Genomic DNA, 24,838 nt, shown 5'->3' on the forward strand with positions numbered 1-24,838 from the left:
TCAAACATATTTAAATCTAAAAATGCAGTTTAACCAGCCACAGCTGATTCTCGTTGTAGATGAACGTCTACACAGGTGTTACTCTTTCAATTTCATTACAAACGGAGACAACTGCTGAATAGGTTTGCATTGTGATGTAAACATGGACCCAGCCAGAACTAGTATATATCAGAACTACTATAATTGATCATGTAGTAAATCATGGTCTCTCAATGAGAGAGGCTGGTCAGAGAGTGCAGCCAAATCTGCAACGCTCTAACAGTGGCATGTACTGTTAGAGTTTTCCGGCAAACCAACAGGTAACTTGTATTCTGCATGGGGCATTTGACTCAGTTGCACATTTCAGAAGTAAAAAAAAAACTTTTGTGTAATTGTTTTTGCATTTCTGCTTAGGACTCAACGGTTACCTTAAACAGGGGGAAAGGGAAAGAATTTTAGTATTACTTAGTGCAAAAAATAAATAAATAAATAAATAAACAACATAAAATATTGACGAATTCTCATAATGTCTGATCCATTCCAGTAACATATATTGCAGATATAAACAATATATATTGCAATTATAACAGAGACGTGTCCTTGTTTTACACAAGAAAACACTGTGTAATGCTACATGTTGTTAGTGTTTTTTAGGTGTTTGTTTTGTGGGTGACAAAGTGTGTTTGTCGGCTGTCAACCTTTGCTATAGTGTTCTGAAAAAATACGTTTATTTGAGAACTGAATAAAGTGTTTTGCTAGTTGTAGTGCATTTTGAATGTGAAATTAACTGCTTTGCCAAGCTGAAAGTCAGTTAGGAGAATTGTGTGAAGAGTTTTGCAAAAGTGACCTAAGTATTGAAAAATGTGTCCTAGCGTCTGTAAAAAAAAAACTGTAACTGTTATGAAAAACCGTGTTATATGATCCTATTTGAAAATTAACTTTTTCACCTAGGTGAGACACTTTTTTGCACCAATACCATGTTTAATTATAATCAAAGAGCGTTGGAAACACTGCAGGGACTGCAGCTATGGAGGAGTGTTTTAAGTTTACAATTTAAAGTTATTAGAATGTTCTTACAACATTTTGGATTCTACAATATTTACAGTAACTGCCTCGGGTTTTAAATATGATAAAGTTCTGGGAAAGTTTCAACATGGTTTGTATAATGTTTAAAGAGTGTTTTGTAGGTCCTGGGAATACTGTTAGATAAGGTCCTGGAAACATTTCAGCAAGGACTACATATCCTTATGTAGGTACTTACAGAGTTACTTTTTTGGTTTGTAGAACTTTTAACATGTCACATTTTTTCGAATTGAACCCTGGACACTAAGGCAACAGTGCTAACCACTATGTCATCTCTTTTTTGTAAGCTGAATTAACTTTTTGTTAAGTGAGATCAGAGGAGAATGACCAGACCGATAGTGCCAAACTGACACTTTTTACAAACATGGCGAGCAGAAAAGCGCCTCGAAACACAACACACCAAATGCTGAAAGCCTGAAAGGCCGGTTTATCAGTTTTACACTGAAAAAAAGAAAAGAAAAGAGATTTGTGGTTATCAGACACAAAGCACAGAGATGAGGATAATCTTGGTTAAAGCTGGGACCCTGCTGGTAATCGCTGGTGCTCGAGTACTGACCATTTCATCTCAGGCAGCATCATCATAACATTAATCACTGATCGATTTAACTTATTGTAGCAGCTGGTCTGAAGGATGGCGAAGTTATATGAGTGAAGAGGCAGATATCAGAGTAGTTGTAACTTTTATTTTCATAGAAAGAGCATCTGTATGTATTTATTTATATTTATCGATAAATATTTGTATTTATTTGATATTTATTTATGAATAAAAATTGATATAATGCTCTAAGGGTTTCTGATGGAGATGCTGTTTTGTGGGTTTCTTCTCACAGAGCTGCAGGATCCATGTAGAATATTATTAATATCTGAGTACGTGAAAATTCTACAGGAAACAGAAGTGATAACTGTGTAATAGATGAAAGTAGATGTGTATTTGCTCCACTTGTGTCTTGTGAGCTGCATAATTAAGTAGAAAAAGGCTAATATAAAATCACTTTTTATACTCTTCATTTATAATTAAGTAGAAAAAAATCATAGGGTCATAGGACAAGAAAGAGAAAATAATGTATTTGCAGAAAAAATATCTTGTGTCTAATGGAATTAATACATTTTTTAATTAGAAAGTGTTGTTAGAAATATGGTTGTGTGTGTGTTGTGTGTGTGTGTGTGGGGGGGGGGTTGTAATTAAAACAATCTCTTGTGGGAATAAATAAAATTCTATCTTTGTAGGAGACAAGTTCCACACACAACATGCTTACAGATATTTTAAAGTAAAAACACCACAAATACATAAATTTAAATGCTATTTTATATTGTATTGTATATATTTTTCAGAATAAACATTAAATGAATAAATAAATAAACATGCCTTTTTTCCATAATTACGATTTGTGGTCATACCTATGAAAATATTTAATTATATATTAAATTGTTTACACAAATGAGAACTCATCGCACTCAGAGTTTCTAAGTCCATTTTTTTCAGTTTGTAATTTATCCTGCATAATTTACAAACTTCAAACACTTCTATTTAAATCCTCTTCTATTTAGCAACTTTGTAAATATTGTAATTTACTCATCTTAAAGTTTTATATACTGTATATATATATATATATATATATATATATTTTTTTTTTATTATTATTATTATTTTTTTTAATTCATATTCTTATTACTCTTTTGGAATATTTTATTTTTAATTTAACTGTACTTTCCAGTTCAATTTATTCCCTTCTTTTTATGTCAAGGGCAATTGTATAAGCATATCATACTGTGTATGGCTGTGTATATGACAAATAACATTTTAAATTTAAGAGACAAGTTCCACAAACTTGCTCACAGTGCCCTCTTCTGGTTGTGAAGTTGCCTTACACATGACAAAAATAAAAAATGCACAAGTAAAAAAAATGCAATGGATTTTTCCCCCCTGAATATTTCATTAATATATTGTTTAAATAAATAAACATTAAACATAATAATAATAATAATAATAATAACTACTTATTAAATAATAATAACCAAATGAGACAAGTCTGTACAACGCTGCATTATCATAATATACATAATATATTTTTCAAAATAAACATTATTAGACATATTCTGGAAATTATAAAATAAAAGGGTCTGAACAAGTAGCATAAAATACTCAAAAAAAAACTAAAAACAAATTAATGCATTAGTTAACATAATAATAATAATAATAATAATAATAACAATAATACTTATTAAATGATGATAACCAAAGGAGACAAGCCTGTATTACATTATCAGATAGATTTTAGAAAAAGTTGATAAAATTACTTAAAAACCTCAAAAACAGGCAAAAACAAGCAAAAAAACTAAATAATTCATTAGTTAACACAAGAGCATAATATTAATACAGTCAATTAAATAAACAGCTTATGATACAGATGTGTTGGTTTCGAGGTTGCGCGCGCGCCTTCTTTTAAAAGGTAGGAAAATGTTCCAAGCGGGAAAAAAAACCTCTCCGTGAGCGTAGGTCGTGCTCTGCGCATGCGCTGAGAGTAAGCCCGCGCGCGCGCACACGTGTGAGAGAGCGAGAGAGAGAGAGCGCGAGAGAGGGGGGTTCGATGTCACAATCGGGGTCACGTGTGAGCGGCCTCCCAATTAAACACATGTATTAGAGGAGACGGAAGCATGACTGATATGCGACTCTGAGACAAGGACAGTAATGGAGATCTGGAGAGGATTTAAAGGTGTGTTTTGCTGTTGGGGGGACGAGAAGGATCCGGAGATGCAGTCTCAAGTGGAGGAGTTGCAGGCAGAGTTGGAGAAAGCAGCAAGAGAGATAAAGGAATGTAAGATGAGGGAGAAAAGGATAATGGAAGAGAGAGACTCGTTGGCGAGGAAGTTGACGGAGCTGGAGTCTGTTATAGCATCTAAGCAGAAGCAGTGGGAGCGGGACATAAAGCACTGGGAAACCAGACTCGAGCTGAAGACCTTCGAGTATAATGCTTTAAAGACGCTGTACGATGAGCAGAGGATGGTCGCCGAGAACGAGCGAGAGAGTTTTGACAAGGAGCGAATCGAACTAAAGAATAGATTTCTACAGTTTGAGGCCTCTTGGGTTCGTGAGCAGACCTATGCGGAGCAGGTTCAATCACAGGCAAACTCCAAAGCGGTCAAGCACGACAAGTTCGAGGTATTCCTGGAAGGTCTGCAGAGCCACAGATAGAGCGAAACGAAGGGATAGATCAGAGAGGTTGAGTTTACTTTCGTACAGTAACAGAATTCCGCAGATACCCTTTTCCGGAGTGGTTTCTCAATGTTTAAGGGGTCCAGAGACCTTTTAACCATTGGGCTACCAATGACCGAGAAACAAGATAGATAGACAGAGGCACAGGGGACACGGCGGGGGTAGCACAATGGTTAAGGCATTGGACTACCGATCAGAAGATGCCAGGTTCAAGACCCAGTGCCACGAAATTGCCACTGTTGCGCTCTTGAGCAAGGATCTTAACCATCAAATAATTTGGTGTAGAATGAGATAAAATGTAAGTCACTTTGGACAAGGGTGTCTGCCGAATGTCTATCTATCTTGTCATCAACTTCTGTCAGATCATCCATGTGAATGGAGACAAAAGTCTGAGCTTTTTGCACAGAGATCTTCTTGTTTATGAAAATAAGATTTTATAGTGAGTGCATTTCTTAATTTTTGTTAATTGTTTTTTAAACGGATGCAGTTCCACATATTTGGACATCGTTGCTGTGTGAAGAACGGTGCAGAGAAGAAGGAGGACTCTCTTAAATAAATAAGGATTGAAAAAAGTGGAGCTCAACGGATATAGAGGGGACCCCATTTCTGTGTTCACCCTGGGACCCCAAACTGCTATGTAAATCCAAAACTTATTAAAAGTTGACCTTGAATGTCATTCTTTAGATTGGTGGAGTAACAGGGTTTTTGTTAGTGAAGTGATGTTTTGAAGCGAGATGGATATTCTGTTGTCCCACAGTTTTGATGAACATTAAAGGGTTCATGAGAGCTAAGACGTTTTTGTCTCCATGTTTTACTTTAACCCCAACCAGAAATAGTGAAAAGTTAATCTGTAACACCCTAGTATAACATCGGTGGCATCCAGTGGCTTTGTTCACGTTTCTCTTGACACAAACTAGTAAAGCTTCCCTGCATAACGCAACAAATACTAGGAATGAACTAAAGTACAATGCTCTAATAAGTCATGCAAACATACCTTTATGTTGCTCCTGTATTCAGGGTCACAGGGACCTGGAGGCTTAGGGCACACCCTGGACAGGGTACCAATCCATCGTAGAGCACACACCCGTTCACAAACTACGGGTAATATTTTTGGACTGTAAGAGGAACCCGGAGTACCCAGAGAAACCCACCAAACACAGGGAGAACATGCAAACTCCATGCACACAGAGACAGGAATTGAGTCTCGCCAGGACTACTACACTACTGTAGTGGGGGCTTGCTGGTAACTAAGAATGAAATTGTGTAAATCCAATCTCTAGTTCAAAATCTAGCTCATCAACATGATATATAAGACTTTTTTTTTTGGTTGAGTCATGGCTACTGTACGTCTTTCTTTGTTGAAAAATTGGTAATTTTCCACAGGGTCAAGGATTCTCTCTTGCCTCAAAAAGCTTGTTGGGTGAACAGAAGGTGGAGAATCAGTAATGGATATAGATTAGGTTAGATGGAGCCATGGTTGGACCTAAGAAGGGATCTTCCTGGGGATGGAGACAGTCTGTTCCTAAGACCTCCACTTCTGTTAAAAGAAGCAATTTCCGCTCTGACATTCTCTAGATGGCCGCTTTTACACATCTCTCTGCACATATTCAGGTATGTCTCCCTTGTCCTTCAGGTAAAGGTATACAGTACTGCTGATTCTGATCCTGAGGTGTTGCTCCTTCTGTGTTGGAACATCTTCATGTGTAGAAGTTGTTTTGTCTCCCCAGTGTAGAGCTCTGAACATTCTTTACTGCACTGGACCGCATATATTATACTGTTCTTCCTACTGTTTGCTCTGGTGTCTGGGTTCGGGTTGGACGAGTCTCTGGAAGCTATTTTGTTAAAAGCTCACTTGGTATATCAGCAGGTTCAGCATTTCTTCTTTTTAGCCTTGGTGGAGGTAGGGATGTTTTCTGCCCTGTCGTGCAGCATCATGATGACGCCTAATTTGTGTTGCAGTAGGTGGTGGGAGTCAAGCCGCAAGTATCGGTCTGTGCGTGTGGCTGTCCTGTAGACTTTTCCTGTAGAATTTTTAGTTTCCCATCGTTCTTTATGAGAACTGCACAGTCCATGAAGGCCAATGTGTTGTCCTTGGTGTTTGCTCTCTGGTTAAGCTTGATATTAGCTTAAGTTGTGCTAATATGAATTGTAAAGGCCTGTACGTCCTGAATCAAAATCACTCAGGTGTCCTCCTCCACCCACCTTCATCCGTCACCTTCAACATGCAGTCACTGAGAAGCAGTTGAGTGCTTTCTTCCGACAGGTTTGCCACAATTGAAGAGCCCATGGCGCATCCATGTTCCTGTCTTTGGAAGTCACCTCTGTAAGTGAAGTAGTTGTCCTCTACCAACCTCCTCCTAATGGCTGTTACCGCATCAGACGTTGGGATGCTGATGATGAGCCATATGACGTCAAGGAAAACCATGGTTTCATTGCCATCAAGTTTCAGTTCCCGAATCTTTTGAATCCTGAATATAGTGGTCAGTGTGGTCCAAGATTTGTTGCAAGGTACTTAGCAATGTTGTATGACTTTTGGTATGAGTGGAGCGCCTTCCTTGTAAAAAGTCCATAAAGGCATCCCAAGGTACAAGCAGTTGTAGGTCAGCCTGTCAATGGTGCATTGCCTTTCCAGGTGTAAGTAATATTATAGTTAATGTGATTTTTAGATGATTTTTCCAAAATCTTCTCTGGTTCTCGAAAGATGTTACTGGTGGAAAATTAATCAGTATTGTTGTTTGAGGATTTTACCTGTTATTAAGTCTTGTTATACTGTAAAGTTCTTTACAGTTCAACAATTTACAATTGCGTGAGTTTTACAAAAAACTGGAATCCAGTCACTTGACTGTAATAGGAAAATATTTTTTAGAGCAACAGTATACTCTTTAATCCAAGATATCAGCAAAAAATCGTACCAGAGAACATCCTGTAACAGTGACTACTGTACATCTTTTTGATGCTGAAGAAAGGTAGGAAAAGACACAAAAACATTCCCTTGGACCCAAGACACATCAGTTTATTTATTATGTTTCATTTGACTACTTTTGTCACCCACCTGTCACAATGGGGTGACAATGTCGCTGCCACCTGCAACCTTTAGATCATGAAGGAAGAAAGTATTTGATGGGTTTCTTGAGGTCGACTGGACTACTCACTCACCTTCTATACCGCTTTATTCTGTATTCAGGGTCTCGGGGACCTAGAGCCTATCCCAGGAGGCTTAGGGCACGAGGTAGGGTACACCCTGGACAGGGTGCCAATCTATTGCAGGGATGCACACACATTCACACACTACGGCAAATCTTGGAAACGCCAATTCGCCCAATTTACATGTCTTTGGACTGTGGGACGAAACCGGAGTACCCAGAGAAAACCCACCAAACACGGGGAGAACATGCGACCTCCATGCACACGAAGCCGGGAATTGAGCCTGGCTGGGAAACAAACTCAGACCCTGAAGGTGCAAGGTGACAGTGCTACCCACTACACCACTGTGCCGCCATTTGACTGGACTAGAAAGGAGAAATTAAGATGAAAGGTAGATGATGGAGATTAAGACCAGAAGGTAGTGGTAGTGCAACATAGTGGATGCTAACCACTGGTAACCGCCAAGAAGACAAGACAAATCTGATTTGTTTGTTCAAGACATTGGACAATACATAAATGGAAAAAATGCAGGCAATGTTTTTTCCTTTTTTTTTTTTTTGTCTTTTTTGTGTTCACGCCTACACACCGGAGATCCAAGTAAATGCCTGAACATTACTAAGGTGTAAGGTATGATGTGAACTTTCCCATGCCTCTATAAACCCATTAAACAAGCCCTTTATTGCATTTCCTGATTTCTTACATGGTAAAACTAACTATAGCCTGTCCAGATGAATATACATGCAAACAGCCCATGTCTGCTGGAACTCTTTTGTCCAACAGGACGTATTTCCTGTTATCTGTCTGTCTCTAGGTCTCTCTTTGACTTACACTGATCAGCCATAACATTATGACCACCTGCCTAATATTGAGTAAGTTTCCCTTTGGCACCATAACAGCAATGCAATGTGTGTTCTGACACCTTTCTATCACAACAAGCGTTAACCTTTTCATCAATTTGATCCACACTAGCTCTTCTATTGGATTGGACTACACAGGCCAGCCAGTGAGTCTTAGCCACCCATGACCCTGTCACCAGTTCACCGGTTTTCTTTCCTTGAATTACTTTCGGTATCTCCTGACCAGGAACATCTCACAGCAACTGCTCTGACCAAGTCCGCTAGCCATCACAATTTGGCCCTTTTTAAACCCATTGTACTCACCATTGTAATGAGTTATTGAAAATGTAGCTACCGTAAAAAGGGCCAAATTGTGATGGCTAGACAACTGGGTCAGAGCGACTCAAACCATTTAGACCATTTGTCTTATCTAGAGGATATTACATTTATCTAATTATACATCCGAGCTGCTTTGGAGTGGGAGTCCAAAGTTTAAAGTGCCACCAATGCTCACAACAACATAGCATGCATTCAGTATAGAGACATTGAAACAGTGGAAATAAATATAAACCACTAATGCTTCTGCCGTTGTGTGTGTGTTTTAATACTCTGCAGTGAGATCCAGTGATAATGCATTTCTTGCCACAAAGCTTTGTTGTCGATATAGTGATAGATTTAACACAATGCCAAGAGAAAACGTCATAAGCAATGGTCTTAGAAAAGCAATTGTTGCTGCACAAAAATCTGTAAAGGGTTATAAACCATTTCCAAACAATTTAGAGCTTAACGGTCTACAATGAGAAAGATAATTCACAAGAGGAAAGCATTCAAGACGATTGCCAATCTTCCAAGGAGTGGACGTCCGAGCACTTTCACAAAAAGATCAGACTGTGTAATGCTAAGAGAAATACAAAAAAAAAAAAAAAAGAACTCTACAGGCCACACTGATAATAAGACTCCTGGAACAATGCTGTATGGACAGATGAGATTTAAAGGGGGTTGTTTGGCCCTAATGTCTGTCTCCATGTTTGGTGGAAATCAAACAGGATTACATTAGAAACGCCCCATACCCACCTACAGCACAGTGGTGGAGGGATGATGATTTGGCCTTGTCTTGTAAGGACCTGTGCACCTTTCAGTCATTGGGTCGACCATGAAGTCCTCCATATATACCAGAGTATTTTAGATGCAAATGTGAGACGATCTATCCGACTGCTAAAACTTGGTCAAAATTAGGTCATGCAGAAGGATAATGATTTGAAATCTACATCAGAGTGGCTAAAAAATAAAAGAATAAATGCTTTGTAATGGCTTAGTCAAAGTCCAGACTTTAACTCAATTGAAATTTTATGTGGGACCTTAACAGAGCTGTGCATAAGCAAATGCTCAAAAAGTGCTATTATTTACTTGTATTATTTGAAGAGGTTATATTTGATGTTTTTATGTGAAAACACAATTAAAAAAGGGGGGGTTACTAACTTTTGAACATGACTGTATTTATCTCATGTAACCTTGACAACACGCATAAATAAGCATTAGTCTGTTCTTCACTTTTTGCAAATAAAAATTATAAAAAAAATAAATAAATTTGGCTTTACATACTAGTCAGATTTTTCTTTGTAAACTGTAATAAACATACAAGCATTCAAATATTTAAAAAAATTTACTTTATTAATTATTGTATTAGTTATATTTCCTGACGCCCTGAAAGCACACAGTGCAATTTTCGGGTATTTATTCTGTGCATGCCTGTGCATGAGTATTGTGTGTGCACTACTTTATTTTGTGCATGCCACTGTCTATCATGTGTGCACTACTCAACCCCTGCATGCCACTGAGTATCGCGTGTCCACTGTTTAACTTGTGCCTATCACTAAGTAGCACGTATCTAAGTAGTACTAAGTACTATTTATCTCATGCATGCCACTGATTAGTGTGTCCACTGCTCATGTCATGCATGCCACTGCCCAGCATGTGTCCCCTGTTTATCTCATGCATGCCACTTACCAGCGTGTGTCCACTAAGTATCTTGTGCATGCCACTGACCAGCTTGTGTCCACTACTTATTTGTGCATGCCTGAATATCCTGTCCACTAATAATTTTATGCATGCCACTATCTGTGTGCACTACTTATGCCATGCATGCCAGCCTGTGCTTTGTGTGCCCACTACTTAACTTGTGCATATCACTAAATAGCATTTCCAATGCATGCCAGTAAGTAGTGTGTGTGTCCACTACGTATGTCACTACTTACGCATGTCACTGATTATCATATATCCCCTGTTTATCTCATGCATGCCACTGATTATCATATATACACTACTTATCTAATAAATTTCCTGGAGTAGTCTGTTTCCAATACTTATACCATGGATGCCACTGATATTCATATAACCACTATTAATTTGATGCATGTCACTGGGTAGTTTTTTTCCCCACTTATTATGTCATGCATGCCACTGATTATCATATATCCAATACTTATCTAATGAATGTCAGTGAGTAATGTGTGTCCACTACTTATACCATGGATGCCACTGATTATCATATAACCACTATTAATCTCATGCATGCCACTGAGTAGTGTTTTTCCACTACTTATGTCATGCATTCCACTGATTATTATATATTTATCAATTATATAATTCATGCCACTGATTATCATATATACACTACTTATCTAATGAATGCCACTAAGTAGTGTGTCCACTACTTATGTCATAAATGCCACTAATTATCATATACAGTATCTTCAACTGTACTTATCTAATACATGCCATTGATTATCTTATATCCACTATTAATTTCATGCATGCCACTGATTATCATACAGTATATACACTACTTATCTAATGAATGTCACTGAGTAGTGTTTTTCCACCACTTATTATACACTAATTATCCAATTCATGCCACTAAGGGGTGTGTTTCCAGTACTTATGTCATGCATGCCACTGATTATCATATACAGTATCTACTACTATACTTATCTAATACATGCCACTGATTATCATACAGTATATACACTACTTATCTAATGAATGTCACTGAGTAGTGTTTTTCCACTACTTATTATACACTAATTATCCAATTCATGCCACTAAGGAGTGTCTGTCCACTACTCATGCATGCCACTGATTCTCATATAACCACTATTAATCTCATGCATGCCACTGAGTAGTGTTTTTCCACTACTTATGGCATGCATGCCACTAAATATCATATCCAGTATCTACTACTGAACTTATGTAATGCATGCCATTGATGATTGTAACTATTAATTTCACGCATGCCACTAAGGAGTGTGTGTCCACTACTTATGTCATGCATTCCACTGATTATCATATATTCATTAATTATATAATGCATGCCATTGATTATCATATATACACTACTTATTCAATGCATGCCACTGACTTTTCCTTTAAGAAACACATTAGGTGAGATCCTCATTTCTCCTTTGGCACTGATCCCTTATGGTCCGTTATTCATTTTTCACTCGGAAGGAATCGGCCGAGTCGGTGCATCAGCAGTGCTTCAGTGTCCTGCAGGTCTAACGGTGTCTTCTGCTCCGGTGTTTCTACAGGCTTCGCGTGATCGACATCAGACATCGTCCCACTCGTGGGGAAATCGTTCTCCCAGAAGCCCTCGTACACCTGACACTTGTCCTTGTAGATGAAGCGTCCGTGTCCGTGTTTCTTCCCGTCCTTCATGTAGCCCTCGTACCTGTTCCCGTTCCTGAGCACGAGCACGCCCTGGCCGTGAGGTTTATCCCTGAACCACTCTCCTTCATAAACGTCTCCGTTCTCATACATCATCTTCCCGAATTCGCTCCTCTCGTTCTGCACCCACATGCCCTCATACCGCGCCGCGTCGCTGTAGAAGTAGGTCCCGAACCCGTCCTTCTTGTCGTCCCTCCATCCCCCGAAATACACTTTGGAATACATCTGAGTCGGCGGCTGGCGTCTGTACAGAGTCCCGAATCCGTCCCGCCCGTCCCGCTTCCACTCGCCCTCGTACCGGACTCCGTCTCTCTTCCACACCTGAGTCCCGTAGCCGTGTCTCAGGTCACTCAGCCACTCTCCGGTGTAACTGTCCCCGTTGGGACTGTAGATTGCGTGGTAGAGGCCGTTCTTCTGCGCCTTGTCCTCCAAACTTTTAAATCGGGACTCTTTGGTTTTTAACTTTCCGATCAAAGCCATTACACATCAAAGAGACTTTAAACATCAAACAGGCGTCTTTGTTGTTTAACGGCGTTGCTTAGAGTTCTGTTCTATTTCTTGTTCTTGTTTTGCGGCGGTTAGGATCCAGTAAGTTGAATTACCGCCAAAATTCTGCTTTTTATCACGCGCTCTATTTCGTCAGCGTCTGCGTTCTTTTTATTACGTCATGGCAGAGGCGGCGCGCGCGTTCTAATTGATGATGGGCTGTCTCGGTTTATTTTCTAAATTAGACGGTTGTAGAAATTGTTACATTCAAACAGCGCTGTGTATCACTCTCACCTGCTAGTGATGGTGAATGGATCCTTTGGCTCAGCTCATCAATAAGAGCCTGGGCTTTTGACCCCTCATTTAGTTTCAGTTACTACGTCTGGCTTTTATAATTCAGCCAAATCTAGTGAAATGTTTTGACCTGTGACTTTTGACCTGTTTCGATTGGTATGTGTGCACCTCACTGGCTCACTCATCGTCCATACCGCTTTATCCTGTATACACTGTCACAGAGGGCCTGGAGCCCATCCCAGAAGACTTAGGGCACAAGGCAACATTATTTGCTATTGGTAATGGCCCTGTTACTATTTTTGCACAAATCAGTAAACCCTTATTAAGCGACAGAGTAAACGGGAGCATGTGTTTCATGATAAAATCCCCCAACGACAGAAATCCCAAATCTGAGTTCAACCTTCTCCATTTACAGAGTGACATCAAATGGCTGCTCAGAGCAGCAGAAGTAAACAAAGTAAACTTCCCGTTCATCTCTATCGCTATCCTAGGGAGTCCAGATCAGATTAAAACAAATATATAATAGTATATATTGTAAGTTAAAATGTTAAAGCTCCATTATATAAATACAGAATGTCTGATCTGCTATTATGTTTATCATGTAATTCATAGTTTACAGGGAATAAATAAGTTATACATTTAAGGTATAAAGCACAAACTGTGCATTTTTATGAAGCACAACAGCACAATATGCAGATATAGATCAAGAACTTTAGTTAATATTCATGTCAAACACCAGAATGTGCCAGGTCATTTGGGTTTTCAGAAACTGATGAGATACTGGATTCTGGTCAGCTAACTGAGTCTAAGTAACTTTCCATTAATGAAAAATGCAAACAAAAATACAGCAAATAGGAGTATTAATTCACTTTTCACAACCCTTAACATCAGACAGTATTCAGTTTTTGTTATGTATTATACTTCTGTATACTTTACATTTACACACATACTGTAATGTCTTTTGGCTCTGTCCTTATAAATTTAAACAAATTGAAAGTATTTTCGATGTGAGAGATTTATATGAAAGGTGGAAGCATCTTCACATTGAGATAAGTTACAGAAAACTTATTAAGAAAACTTTAAACATATTACAAAAGAATAAGGCAAATTAAAATGTAGACAGGGTTCAAAATGTATACTGTATACTGGCACTCCAGGAGCTTCTACCATGGCATTGATGATTTATGGAATTTTTCATAATTTGTTCCTTAAACGTAATTCATTTACATTTCGGCATTTGGCAGACACGCTTATCCAGAACGACTTAAAAAAGTGCTTTGAAGTTTCTGTCATTGGAGAGATCTTTACCCTGATTACTAGGTTACTAATTATAAGTGCCATCAGTCATCATGAACCCCATAGTGGTAAATCAATATAATAAAAAAAGCAACAGTAGAACTCACATCTATGTTTAATAGTGAGAACAAAGTAAGAGCATTTCCACATGCAAGGTGAAGACAATTAAAGAGATTGGGTCTAAACAGCTGTGTAGCCTTAAAAAAACACTTGAGAAAAAAGTGACGCTAGTCAGGAAAAAAGGCTTGAATTTGCATAAAGAGTGTGGAGCGTTGGAAAAAGGTCAAGTCTGATGAGTCAAGATCGTCCTGTTCCAGAGTGACGGATGCATAAGGTTAAGAAGAGACACAGATGAAGAGATGCATACTGTACAAGCCTGTGGGGTCAGCGTTATGATCTGAGGTTCTGTGGCAAAAAAATTATATCAGCCGACGACGTGAATGTACTATATGACCAGCTTTTCTATCATTTAATTTTTCCAACCTGGTGGCATTGACATATTTCAAGGTATCAATGCCAGGATTGATCTGTCTCAAAGGGATGGTTCAAGCATGAAACATCATTTTCAGACCTGCAAACTCTAAAATTACTGTCCAAACAGGTTGTTGCTGCATCTGAGGGAGGTCATCAGGAGATAATTAGCCTGAGAAAACAAAACAAACCTGTCAGAGAAATCTCTAAAAGAAGTAATGCTCCATTGAGCTCAGCAACATAAACAAAGCCTGGAAGACCATAAAAGACAATTAAAGTGGATGACCAGAGAATTCTTTCCTTTGGGGAAAAAGAAAGATCTTTTTATTAATTAGCTAAGTCAAAAACACTCTATCTTGGTGCATCTTGGCAACTTGCAACTTGCAACAGGCATCTTGGTCAAAGTCGACAATCAAGAGACACCTTGACCAATGTAAGTACATTGGGTTTAGCTCAAGATGTAACCCATTGGAAACACTAAACAAACAAAACAAAACAAAAAAAATGGATGATTGGAACCTCAATAAACTGTATTCATTGAGTTGAATTTAAATGAAAGTTTGTGTGTCAAAGTCAGAGTTATTAAATGGGCACGGTAATGTAAATAAGTGCCCCAATGCTAAGTATCAGCCAATACTAAGTACCCCCATGATTCAATAGCTTATAGATCCACCTTCAGCATCAATAACTTGAAGTAATTGTTTCCTGTATGACGTTATCAGTCTTTCACATCATTTTGGTCCGTTCTTTTTCTTTACAGTTCCTTAAGGTTTTTGGGGGTTTGTTTATACAGAGCTCTCTTATGGGTCCACCACAGCATTTCAGTTGGTTGAAGTAAATTTACGGGTGTGTTTCCTATCATTTTCATATTGCATGACCCAAGTTAGACCAAGCTTTAGCTATTGGACGGATGGGCTGACATTTGCCCCTAGAATACTTTGGAATGATAGGTACAGTATAGGAGCTCATGGTCGAATCTCAATAAGACTGCAAGGTGCCAAGGTTCTCTGGCTGCAAAAACAAGCATGTGAAGGTATGGTAATAACCCCAAAATAACATGATATAAAATATGTACAGTATATAAGATATAACCACTGAAGGTATCGGTATCAGAATCATCAATAGTTTAGAACATTTTGAAAATGTGTTCAATATAATAAATCTCAGAATCTGTGAAATTAAACAGTAAGATATTCCTAGAATTTTTTTTAAAACATAAATATTCTAAGAAATATGTTGTAATGCAGGGATTAAACATAACTATTGTAAACTCAACTCATCTGTTGGTGTGACTCCACAGCAAGACACAGCAAGTGCCTACGTGACTATTTAATATTTTATTTATGATCACTTACCCATGAAGTGTCTCTCAACTTCTCTGCAGATTTCACTGATGTCGCCCTTTAAACATGAAACAAGCAGAAGAAAATATCTCTTAGGAAACAAAATGCATACAAAAGTTATATCGCTTTTACAATAGTTACCCAATTCCTGGAGAAGTCTTATTGCCGTTTCTCTTCCATATTTCATAATTTTTTTCTGCTGGAACTGGGAGCTTGAACCTGCTTCGAGCGGATTTGCTCACGAAACAAAGAGGCCTTAAACCGTAGAAATAGTTTTTGGAGTTCGTTTCGTTCTGCGTTAAACATGGATCTCTCCTCCTCCACAGTCCGACCCTGTTCCTCAAGTAACGTCTGATAAATATTACACTCAAAGGTTTTCATAATGACTTTGTCTTCCCAATTTCTTATGTCCTCCCTCCGTTTCTTTTCCTCACAAGCTATAACAGACTCCAGCTCCGTCACCTTCTTCACCAACGAGTCTCTCTCGTCCGCTGCCTTCTTCTCTCTCATCCTATATTCCTCCACATCTACTGCTGCTTTCTCCAACTCCGCCTGCAGCTCCTCCACGTGAGATTCTGTTTCAGCATCCTTCTCTTTCCCCCAACAACTAAACAGACCCATAAACCTTTGACAGATCTCCATCACTGTCTTTATCTCAGATAAAATAGAAAAGTAACAAAGTCACATATAAAAGTGATGGTTCGGCCCCCATCTCTCTACTTTTATTTTTAATTGTTTAATTGGGAGGCCGCTATCTCACACGTGACCCCGATTGTGACGTCATAACATCTAATATTAGATATTAGAACACAAGAGTTACTGTTGCTAGGCGACAGTGTTGAAACCAACAGGGCTGTATGTTTAACATTTATTATTATTATTATTATTAATATTATTATTATTATTAGTAGTAGTAGTAGTATGGGCAAATGCATCAGTTAGTATTTTTTTAATTATAGAGTAATTAGGCTTTTCTTCAAATTCTTTTGTTTTATAATTTCCAAAATATATTTAATAATGATTTTAAAAATTTTTAATTATCATTTTTTAAATTTGTTTTTATCATTTAATTAGTAGTTATTATTATTATACTTTAATTAAATATTTAAAAGGTTTAACCACAAATCAAAACTATAAAAAAAAATGAATGAGTTGTTCATTAATTTAATCCTTATTGCAAATATATATATATATATATATATATATATATATATATATATTTTTTTTTTTTTTTTTTTTCATTAACTTTTATACTTAATTCTGCAGCAAATAAACAGCCTCAACAGGGACCTTCAGAATCTCCTTCTCTCCTAAATTAAACATTTATCACCTCTGTTTTCTTGTTAGGGTTCGATTCCCGTCTCAGCGTCTGTGTGCATGGAGTTTTAATGTTCTCCCTGTGCTCGGTGGGTTTCCTTCGACAGTCCAAAGACATGCAGATTAGACTAACTGGCGTTCCCAAGTTGCCCACAGTGTGTGATGGAGCGTGTGAGTGTGTCCTGCGATGAATTGGCACCCTGTCCAGGGTGTACCCCACCTTGTGCCGTAAATCTCCTGGGATAAGCTCCAGGCCTTCCCGCGCCACTGTACGCAGGATAAAGCGGTATAGACAATGAGACAATGACATTCTTTGATATTAATATCATTCTACTGTACATTCAATTCAATTCAATTTTATTTGTATAGCGCTTTTAGCAATTGTCATTGCCGCAAAGCAGCTTTACACAGTCAAAAGAATTATTTAAGTTTGTATGAAATGTGAATTTGTATGAATCAAAATGGTCAGTTTGTCCCTGGTGAGCAAGCCGAGGGCGACAGTGGCAAGGAAAAACTCCCTGAGATGGTAATAGGAAGAAACCTTGAGAGGAACCAGACTCAACAGGGAACCCATCCTCATTTGGGTGAAACAGAAAGCAGTAAATGATCTGCATTTATACAGTGTGTAGGGTGGGAGGCAGTTCAGCTATAATAGCTGATGTTAATTGATGTTAATATGGAGTCCAGGTAGTTATTGAAGACCCAGGTAGACTTGTAAGAAGTTCCAGTTATGAACTATCGAACTGTCAAGTCCCCAGAGAAACAGTTGCCAACACCAGTCAAGGCCAGAACCATTTTCTAGGTAGAGAGAATCATTCCCAGACACCAGACGCATCCCAGAGAGACACACGGGGCATCCATGTGACGAGATCTTCAGCCAGAAGCGGGGCACCAGGATGGGTCAGACAGGTCCGGAGGGCAGAGGGAGTCTGGATCACTGGCAGCTTAGGAACGACATGTGTAGCTCGACAGAGAGAGAAAGAAAGAGTGAAAGGGGGAGACAGGAGGAGAGAGGAAAAAGAAAGAGGGGGGGAAAGAGAAGAAGAGGAGAGATGGCAGTTAGGTATGGTAACAGTCACACGATGTATAATGTGAATGTATATTAACTGTAGAGTGCAAGCAGAGACTCCGGCAGGACTAACTATGACAGCATAACTAAAAGGGAGAGCCAGAAGGAAACACAAACATGAGGGCTTCCTGACATGTAAAGCAAACAATCACCTCACCGTCAGCAAACCTGAGTGATCAATGAGAGTGAGGAAGACAGCATCTAAACATACCAGTTCACCATAATACTCTACGTCCATGAGTCCCCCAGATCTGCTCCTTTACCTATGGCAAATCTATTTATAAAAATGCTTGGCTAAATAAATAGGTTTTTAGCCTGGACTTAAACACTGGGACTGTGTCTGAGTCCCGAACACTATTTGAAAGACTATTCCATAACTTTGGGGCTTTATAAGAAAAAGCTCTGCCCCCAGCTGTATTTTTCATAATACGCGGTACTGACAAGCAGCCTGCATCCTTTGATCGAAGTAGGCGTGGCGGATCGTAAGACACTAGCAGTTCGCTCAGGTACTGCGGCGCGAGACCATTTAATGCTTTATATGTTAAGAGTAGTATTTTAAAATTAATGCGAAATTTCACAGGGAGCCAATGGAGTGAAGATAAGATAGGGGTGATGTGCTCATATCTTCTGGTTCTCGTGAGGACTCTCGCTGCTGCATTCTGGACTAGCTGAAGCTTATTTATGCATCTAGCTGAACAACCAGACAGTAAGGCATTACAATAGTCCAACCTAGAGGTGATAAAAGCATGAACTAGTTTTTCTGCGTCGTTTAGCGACAATAAATTTCTTATTCTGGCAATATTTCTAAGGTGAAAGAATGCTATCCTGGTAGTTTTATCTACATATGCTTCAAATGAAAGGCTGGAATCAATAATCACACCAAGGTCTTTCACTGTTGCATTTGATGGAACAGAAAGGCCATCTAAAGTTACGGTGTGATCTAAAATTTTACTCCTACAGTAGCTGTATGCGGTCCTATGACTAGAACTTCTGTCTTATCCGGATTTAGCAGAAGGAAGTTAATTAGCATCCAATTTCTTATGTCCTGCACACATTGCTCAATTTTAGTAAGCTGTTTTTTCTCATCAGGTTTTGCTGAGACATATAACTGTGTATCGTCAGCATAACAATGAAAACTAATACCATGCTTACGGATTATGTTGCCCAGAGGAAGCATGTAAAGGGAAAAAAGCAGTGGACCTAAAACTGAACCCTGCGGAACGCCAAACTCCACTAGAGAACATGCAGAATAATCACCATTTAAGTCTACATACTGATAACGATGGGTCAGATAGGATCTGAGCCAGGAGAGGGCTGTACCCTTAATTCCCACTACATTTTCTAATCTGTGAAGAAGAATAGCGTGATCAACGGTGTCAAAAGCTGCACTGAGGTCAAGTGGTACAAGCATAGTTACACAACCCTGATCAGAGGCCAATAGAATGTCATTTACTACTTTAACGAGCACTGTCTCTGTACTGTGATGAGGCCTAAATCCTGACTGATACAGCTCATGTATGCCATTTCTATGTATATATGAGCATAGCTGCTCCGCTACTATCTTTTCCAGAATCTTAGAGATAAAGGGGAGGTTTGATATTGGTCTGTAACTGGACAGCTGACAGGGGTCGAGGTCAGGTTTCTTAATTATTGATTTGATAACTGCTAATTTAAAAGATTTTGGAACATATCCAATGCTGAGTGAAGAATTAATTATTCTCAACAGGGGTTCTACTATTGCTGGTACTATCTGTTTAAGAAAATGTGTCGGTACAGGATCTAATATACAGGTTGATGAATTTGAAGAAGAGATGAGTGAAATTAGTTCATTCTCTTCAAGGGGAGCAAAGTATTCTAGGCTCTGATCTGACATGGCTAGATTAACATCTGCATCAATTACATTGTTCGGTTTCAAAACCTCAATTTTATGCCTAATATTTACAATTTTATTATTAAAAAAGTTCATGAAGTCCTCACTATTGCATGATGTTGTTGTGGAGATTTCTGCAGTGGTCTTATTTCTGGTTAATTTGGCTACAGCATTAAATAAGAATCTAGGATTATTTTTGTTATTTTCTATAAGAGTGGAGAGATATGTTGATCTAGCTACACTAAGAGCTTTTCTATAGTTCAGGATGCTTTCCTTCCATGCTATTTGAAATACTAGTAATTTAGTTTGACGCCATTTACGTTCTAATTTCCGAGCGGTCTGTTTTAAAGTGCGCGTGTGATCGTTATACCAGGGAGCAAGTTTCTTATCTCTAATAATTTTTCTTTTGACTTGAGCTACATTATCTAAGGTATAGCGAAATGTCGACTCTAAGTATTCAGTCGCCTGATCGAGTTCCGTGGGGTCAGACGGCGATCTAATCAAAGTTGGGAACTCTGGGAGATAACTGATAAAACTCTGTTTGGTAGTTGATGTAAATGTACGTTTCATACGGTAGCGCGGCGCTGTGTGTACATTATTATTGTGACACACTTGAATTGAGAGAAGATGGTGATCTGAGATAACTTCAGATAGTGGTACAGTGAATAAATTTCTTATACTTAATCCAAATAATATTATTAAATCTAAAGTGTGACCTGCTTTATGAGTGGGTCCTACTACACACTGATTTACTCCTACCGAGTCCAGTATAGACATAAATGCAGTTCTCAGAGGGTCTTCTGGGTTTTCAAAATGAATATTAAAATCTCCAGCAATTAACACTTTGTCTACAGAAACGACTAGATTTGAAAGGAAATCTGCAAATTCACTAAGAAATTCCGAGTACGGCCCTGGAGGTCTGTAAATGACAATTAGCGGGATCGACTGAGCTGACTTAATATAGTTAAATACACTTATGTTACTATAAAGAATTTCAAATGAATTAAATTTGTGTCCGTGTTTTTGTACAATAGTCACATTATCATTGTGAATAACTGCAACGCCTCCTCCTCTACCAGTTAACCGAGGCTGGTGTATGTAGCTGTATCCAGGAGGACTAGCTTCATTTAGAGCTACATACTCGTCCTGTTTAATCCAGGTTTCTGTTAAACAGAGTATATCAAACTCCTGATCTGTGATAATTTCATTAACTATAACTGCTTTAGATGCGAGAGATCTAATATTTAACAGTCCTAGCTTCAGATCAGAGGTGCCGGCTGCGCATTCAGTCTGATCCAAGTTTGTGGTCTTTATGCTAATTAAATTACTAAAACAGACTTTCTGAGTCTTTCTAAATTTGATTTTAGCTCGGGGAACAGACACAGTCTCAATAGAGTAAACCCTGAGTGACGACTCTATGCAGCTAGCAGACGGTTGGTTTAGCCTGTCTGTCTGCTCCCTGGCCTGGGCTCTGGATTGTCACCGATTAACTAGGCCTTTTCTGAGACTATGAGCTATACTACAAGAAATGAGAGCAGCAGCTTCCCGAGTGGGATGGACACCGTCCCGCCCTAACAGGCCAGCTTTGCCCTCAAAGGTCTTCCAATTATCAATGAAGCCCACGTTGTTTTCGGAGCACCACCTGGACATCCAGCAGTTCAGCGACCATAACCTGCTGTAAGTTATGTCACCACGTCTCATTGGGATGGGACCAGAGCATACTACTCCATCGGACATCGCCTTCGCTAATTTAAACACCTCTATAAAGTTATTCTTACTAACCTCTGACTGACGAAGGCGTATATCGTTAGCTCCAGCATGTACTACTATCTTGGAGAACCTGTGCTGTCCTAGAGCCCTAAGATTACCTGCTATGTCCGGTGCTCTGGCTCCCGGGATACACCTAACCCGCCCCTAAAGGCCTAGCTAATTTCACGTGCCTCATTATAGAGTCTCCTATAACCAGAGCTCTTTCAGGTTTCTCAGCAGGTGCATCACTGAGGAGAGCAAACCTGTTGGACACGCGAAGCGCAGAAGAGGTGTGCTCCGGTGGGCTAGCCTTAGCGTTAGCTTTGGCTGAACGAGTATGCCGCCGAGTCGTCACCCACTCGCCCCGCTGTGAGGGCTCTAATGCCGGAGTCGGGGGCTGGTTATCTCCGCCTGTGGCACCCAGACTGTCCGCTACAGGAATAACACTGCTCTCACACTCTCTAACCCTCTCTAAAGTCTGGATGCGCTCCTCTAACGCTAATATCTTCTCCGTCAGAGTGCTCACTAACACACACCTATCACAAATAAAATTATTACTAACGACGGAGGAAGAATGTCTAAACATCCTGCACTCTACACACTGAACGAGCTGAATATTGGACATGATAACGTACCTGAGTCGGAGTTTAGTTGTTTGGAGCTGAATTCCGTTTGTTGTTTTTAGACAAAGAAACTCGCGCGTTCTCCAAAAAGCGAAGAAAAAGGCGAAGCCAAATAGTGTGAGATGTAAAAACTAGTTGCTATTAATATTATTATTGTATAAATGAAAAAAAGTATGTAATTTAAACGCTAACACAAACGCAAACTTTCGCGGCAACGATACGAAAACAGGAAGCTACGTCAGCCAACCTAATCCCTCAACATGGATCCTGCAGCTCTGTGAGCAGAAATCTAATAAACAGAAACGCAAAACAGCACAAGCAGCCCCATCAGAAACTCATAAAAATACACAAGGACACTGTTTTCGCTAAAATTTTATAAAAATAAATGTTACAGGTACCTAATCAGGTTTCTTCTTATTTGCCATCGCAGGGAGTTTTTCCTTGCTCACCATGTTTGTGCTTAGTCGAGTTCCTATAGTCTTCCTGTCAGCTCAGGTCAGTCTGGTCAATGTAATGGAACTGAGGATCACTGAATGGTTTTCGTGCTGTTTTTAGTAGAAAACATTGTGTCTCCCAGGAGATCACTTCTCATTCATTCATTAGTAGCTGGTCATGCATCAGTGTGGTCTTGAGCCCTTCTAAAATCATGCATTCTCCTCATGAGCAAGTGTGTACATATGCATTTATATGCACGCCTGCATGAGTGTGTGTGTACGTTTTAAGTCAGCGGAAATATAGGGGTTAAGTCCAGTTTGCTTGGAGTTCACCTTTTTTGTAGAAAATTCAGCATCAGGAGGTTGGGGAGGTTATATCTACCTTTGTAATAAATAAATAAAATGAATAATTTACCTGAATAGGTGTAGGTATAAGGATGGAGATATTACATGCCGGAATTCCAGATTAAACAGCTCAGGCTGACATGGAGTCAGAAAGAAAACTTATTTGGTCATTTAACATATTTCTGCATTATATTTATTATACTATAGTAGCTTAGCTGAGTAAAAGTGAAATACAGTGCAGGATTATAATAAAGAATATAGTTAAAAATACAGTAGGCTTGTGTTAAATTTTTTTTTTTTTTACATTTTTAAGTCAGGTTTATTAATTTTGTCAATTTAATTCAATAATCGTGCAGGTAAATTGTAAAAATACAGGATTGATGTTAGTCATGCCTGTTGTCATGGTCACCATTTAACTGTTTACATGTCAAAACATTTAAGACGATGAGTAAGTGAGTGCATAAACTATATGGAAAAAATTATTTGGCCAGACTTGTTAATTAGAAGAACTTGACTGATCCGCACCAAGCCCTGACCTCAACCCCATCGAGCACCATTTGGATGAACTGGAACATTGATTGTGAACCAGTCCTTCTCGTCCATCATCAATGCCTAACCTCATAAATGCTCTACAGAATGACTGTGCAGGAATTCACACAGAAACACTACAAAATCTTGTGGACAGCCTCCCAAGAAGAGTGGAAGCTGTTTTTATACAATGAGGTCACTCAAAAGATTACTAATTCAAATGTAATTAATTTAGAGACGTTTATATATGACTAAACCTTAAAACAGGTGGATTAAGCATCTAAAATGATTTTATGAGTTGATCTGGTCTATAGCGCCATCTAGCGGGAATTAACTTAAATTATATATTTATACAGAGTTGAAATTTCTACAGAACTAGAGACAGATTATAACAGATCTATTCCTGCATTATGTATTAAAGTAATTATATATATATATATATATATATATATATATATATATATACATTAGCTTGTGTATTATTCATATCATAGAATATAGTTAATAAAAAAGACAAATTATTCTAAAAATATGGTGAAATTTAATCTGTGTAATGCATCTACCTTTATTAGTTTAAAAGTCAATTTAATATGATAAAATGTAATAGTCTTTGTAACATCCTTCTCCATCTTATTTGTATCATGACACTGTATTATACTGTTTTTTGTATGATGCTTTAAACTAGAAATTGTTATAGGAATAGATTAGCATTAACGTTGGAGTGTAACCATGACAACTAAAATAAATAAATATTTAGTGCTATAACTAGTCCTGTATTTTATACTTTGCGCATGCCATCAATTTAAATAAAAGAATGAGATAAATTTAAACATACTTAAAAAAAAATCGTATCATATCGTATCACTTTTATCATCCACACGTCTCTATTGTTGTTGTCTCTAGAAGACACCGACCATGGTGACTCCTAAAACCCATTACGTCATAAAGAACGCAGCTGTTCTAAAAAAGATCATGACGTTAAAGAGTGTTTGATGTTACTCGCGTACATTGTAACAAGTACAAGAAGTGGAAAC

General features: G+C 38.5%; 1 protein-coding gene across 1 annotated transcript; it reads right to left on the reverse strand.

Moving 5' to 3' along the window:
• Positions 1–11,745: 11,745 nt before the first annotated feature.
• Positions 11,746–12,468, reverse strand: LOC128515624 (MORN repeat-containing protein 3-like). Its single transcript, XM_053489710.1, has one exon. The coding sequence runs from the start codon at positions 12,457–12,459 to the stop codon at positions 11,746–11,748; it is 714 nt and encodes a 237-aa protein (XP_053345685.1). The 5' UTR covers positions 12,460–12,468.
• Between the last annotated feature and the right edge of the window lie 12,370 nt (positions 12,469–24,838).

This window comes from Clarias gariepinus, chromosome 28 (genome assembly GCF_024256425.1).
Source record: "Clarias gariepinus isolate MV-2021 ecotype Netherlands chromosome 28, CGAR_prim_01v2, whole genome shotgun sequence".
NCBI lineage: Eukaryota > Metazoa > Chordata > Actinopteri > Siluriformes > Clariidae > Clarias > Clarias gariepinus.